The following is a 3,383-nucleotide window of genomic DNA, read 5'->3' as shown; positions in this document are numbered from 1 at the left end:
TTTTTTTTTTTAAATTTTATTTTGCTCTTATTTTTTTAACTGGCAAACTTAGATGTTCTCTAAACTGTGTTTTTGAATTGCTTAGCCTTTTTGTGAGAAAAAGTAGAACTTCCCTCTCATGATCAGAGACAGTGCTTATTGATGGCCCTTTGGCTGCGTGGTTTTTTTTTTATTTTAGAAGTCATCTCATGAGTTGTAGCCAGGTTGCCTCTTCAGGTAATTTTTCTCTGAGTAGTTTTGAAATTAAAGAGGATTTCTACTGCTCTCAGTAATGAGATTATAGTTTTCTTTCTTGGTTATATAATAGATTGATTTTTTTTGATGAGTTTGCTTTTTGTTATTCCTTGGAATTTCTTTGCATATTAGTTCCTAAACTTTCAGAGAAGTTGGATAGTCTTCTGGACTTAAGAATTTCAAAAAGCTTAATGTGAAAGTGTCAGGTGGAGACATTGCCTGAAAGTTACTCTTTTTCCATAAATACATAACTGTTTTTGAGATTTGGGGAATTTTATTTTTACTTGAACATGTCATGCTGTAAGTAGTCACACAGGTATTTTAAAATTCCAGTTCAAAATTACCTATTGCTCCATTGTTTTATTGTTTGTTTGCATTTGACTGCTTGACTGTGATCTAGTAGTAAATATTTAAATACTCCGTTCTGGTCATGTGTTTAAACCAGTACATTGGCCTTTCATTAAAACAGAAATGTTGATTATAAATTCATACACACATTTTTGTGTTGGTCTCTTATATTCACTGAGGCAACTGTATGTTGGAAACTAAGTTATAATTTTAAATGTTACTCAACTAAATTTATAAGTACCTGCTCAAAGAGATGCTATTGCTCTTATTGATAATTGTTGCTGGCAGTAAGGTGCCTTGGAGGGTTAGAGAACTCTCATCAATTGGTTGTGAAAGCTAATTTCTGATGGAAACACCCAGATTTTGGTATGTCTGTTGCTTGTGTTTTGATATAAAAGTATTTTAGAAAAAATTATTTGAAGTTTTAAGTCACTGTGTTGATAAGTATGGTGTATAGTCATTGCTGCTTACTTTGTAAAGACTGAAAACAATTTGTTCTTTCCCCAGTGTAACATTTTTTTTTTTAGTTCATACTAGAGACAGTGAAATGAGGGCAAAGGAAAGAGTAGATTAAGAAGTTTAGAGTTAATCCTTGTAATTCTGTCTGTATGAAAAAGAAGGCTTAGTTATTATATATAAACAAATAATAATCTGAATGCATGAGCTTATCTTAGAGATTATTAATTGAATTAGACGTGTTCTTAAAATACACCAATCTAATTTATCAAATGGCTTTCCCCTCCAGTTCTGTAGAAAATATTCTCAAAACACTCGTGAAAAGCTGCCGACCGTAAGTAGCTTCTCAATTTATAAAGCCTCTTGTTGTTTCTGTGGTCTTTTTCACATCTTTAGTATGGTTTGAAGAGGAAATGAAAAGTATAAATAGTTCCTGACTTTGTGATGTTAGTCACTGAGCACAAAATACCATTTCCAGTTCATGAACCGAGCTTCTCAGATTTCATTTAGAAATTTAGAAATTTTAAAGTCATCCATTAAAATTAAGAATACTGTACTTAACATACAGTCATCTTTATTTGGAAGCATTTCCTAGAGTATTGTTGTTATTCAGATAGAAAATATGACTAGTGCCAAGAAGGTGGTTCATAACTTTTTTCAACTATGTTCTGTTTCAGTAGAATATGTAACTTTGAATATCCCATAATCTTTCCTTTTTATTTTAATATTTTTTGTAGAGAGTGGGGTCTTGCTGTGTTGCCCAGGCTGGTCTTAAACTCTTGGCCTCAAGCAATCCTCCCGCCCAAAGCATTGAGATTGTAGGCGTGAGCCACCACTACCAACCAATTATCATATTCATATGATTAAAGATAAATGTGGATAAAATTTAATTTTAATTATTATTTTTTGGGTTATCTTTAATTTTAATTAAAGCTCAGTTTTATGTACTTGAAACTTTATTGTTATCAAGTAAGTTTAAGACTGTTTAGATGGTATGGAATCAGTGAATCCTTTTCGGAAAAAAGCATTATATGCTTGTTACATGAGTTTTAAATACATAGTTACTAAATCAGGTATTTGTTGCTGACCTTCTGTATTACTTAGTGTGGGGCAAATGTATTTTCAGAATATGAGGTAACTGTCTCTCAGGTGACTTCAGACTGACCCTGAGTCATAAGTCAGCAATGAACAGTGTCATTTTATGGAAGGCAGTTACCCTCTTAGCATGTGTTTCCTCACTGAAAACTTGATTATCACTTCAGTACTTACTGGTTCATAGGTAATTCATAGAACTCCCAAGTTTTTATTGTGGATTGCAGGGTTAATAATTGACTCGGAAAACTTAAGAAGTGGAATTGATATTGATCTTTGAAGGCAGAGCATAGTCTGTTACTGGTTTTTTTTTTGAAATTCCAACCTGTTACACAGGGACCTGGCACATAAACACTTTGTGAACTCAAGAGAAGTATTATTAGACGTGTAAGTTTATTTTTCATGTAGAAGACTGCAATATGATTTTAATTAATTTAAGTATATGAAGATACAGTGGGATTAATATGATGTGTGGGCCAAGCTTATGGGTGTATTTGGAGGGGTTTCCTAACTTCTTTGGGAAGAATCAGAATTTCTCATATGCTAGTCGTATTTTAAACCTCTTAAGGCTGGGTGCAGTGGTGCTCGCCTGTAGTACCAGCTACTTGGGAAGCTGCCAGCCTAGGCAACATAGTGAGACTCTGTCTTTAAAAAAAAAGAATAAAATAAACCAGTTAAGGTGTATTTAGCAGTTATACCTGTATCCTCTTTATTTGCCTTCGTTTTGTGTGTATATGCACACTTTGAATTTTAATTTTGTAAATCTACTCCAGGGACATTCCTGCCCATTTCATACAGTTATAGAATATCACAGCCTGTAGACTTCTCATATAGGAAAGGACTTTGGTCCAAGGAAGGTAAATGGTTTATCCAATATGCCTAGAGATTGCTGGGCTGTTATTCTTTTTCTCATCTACTGGTTATCCTTTTCCTTTTTAGACTGGATTTTTTGTTTGTTTTTGTTTTGTTTTGTGTGTGTGTGTGTGTTTTGAGACAGAGTCTCACTCTGTTGCCCAGGCTGGAATGCAGTGGCATGATCTCGGCTCACTGCAACCTCTGCCTCCTGGGTTCAAGTGATTCTCCTGCCTCAGCTTCCTGAGTAGCTGGGATATACAGGCATGCGCCACCACGCCAAGCAATTTTTTTGTATTTTTAGTGGAGACAAGGTTTCACCTTGTTGGTCAGGCTGGTCTCTAACTCCTGACCTCTTGAGCCACCACACCCGGCTAGACTGGATTCTTTATGTCAAGTTT

General features: G+C 34.6%; 1 protein-coding gene across 1 annotated transcript in view; it reads left to right on the top strand.

The window, feature by feature from the left end:
• PSME4 (proteasome activator subunit 4) overlaps positions 1-3,383 on the top strand; it is a 109,304-nt gene that overhangs the window by 31,930 nt on the left and 73,991 nt on the right. The window contains exons 4-5 of the mRNA XM_037743420.1: positions 1,328-1,372; positions 2,467-2,517. Of these exons, the coding sequence (XP_037599348.1) occupies positions 1,328-1,372; positions 2,467-2,517 (96 nt within the window). The remainder of the gene's footprint in view (positions 1-1,327; positions 1,373-2,466; positions 2,518-3,383) is intronic.

The sequence above is a fragment of the Cebus imitator genome, unplaced genomic scaffold, assembly GCF_001604975.1.
Source record: "Cebus imitator isolate Cc_AM_T3 unplaced genomic scaffold, Cebus_imitator-1.0 Scaffold143, whole genome shotgun sequence".
In the NCBI taxonomy this organism is placed as follows: domain Eukaryota; kingdom Metazoa; phylum Chordata; class Mammalia; order Primates; family Cebidae; genus Cebus; species Cebus imitator.
The sequence above is the reverse complement of the archived record's forward strand: the minus strand, read 5'-3'. Positions and strand labels throughout refer to the sequence as shown.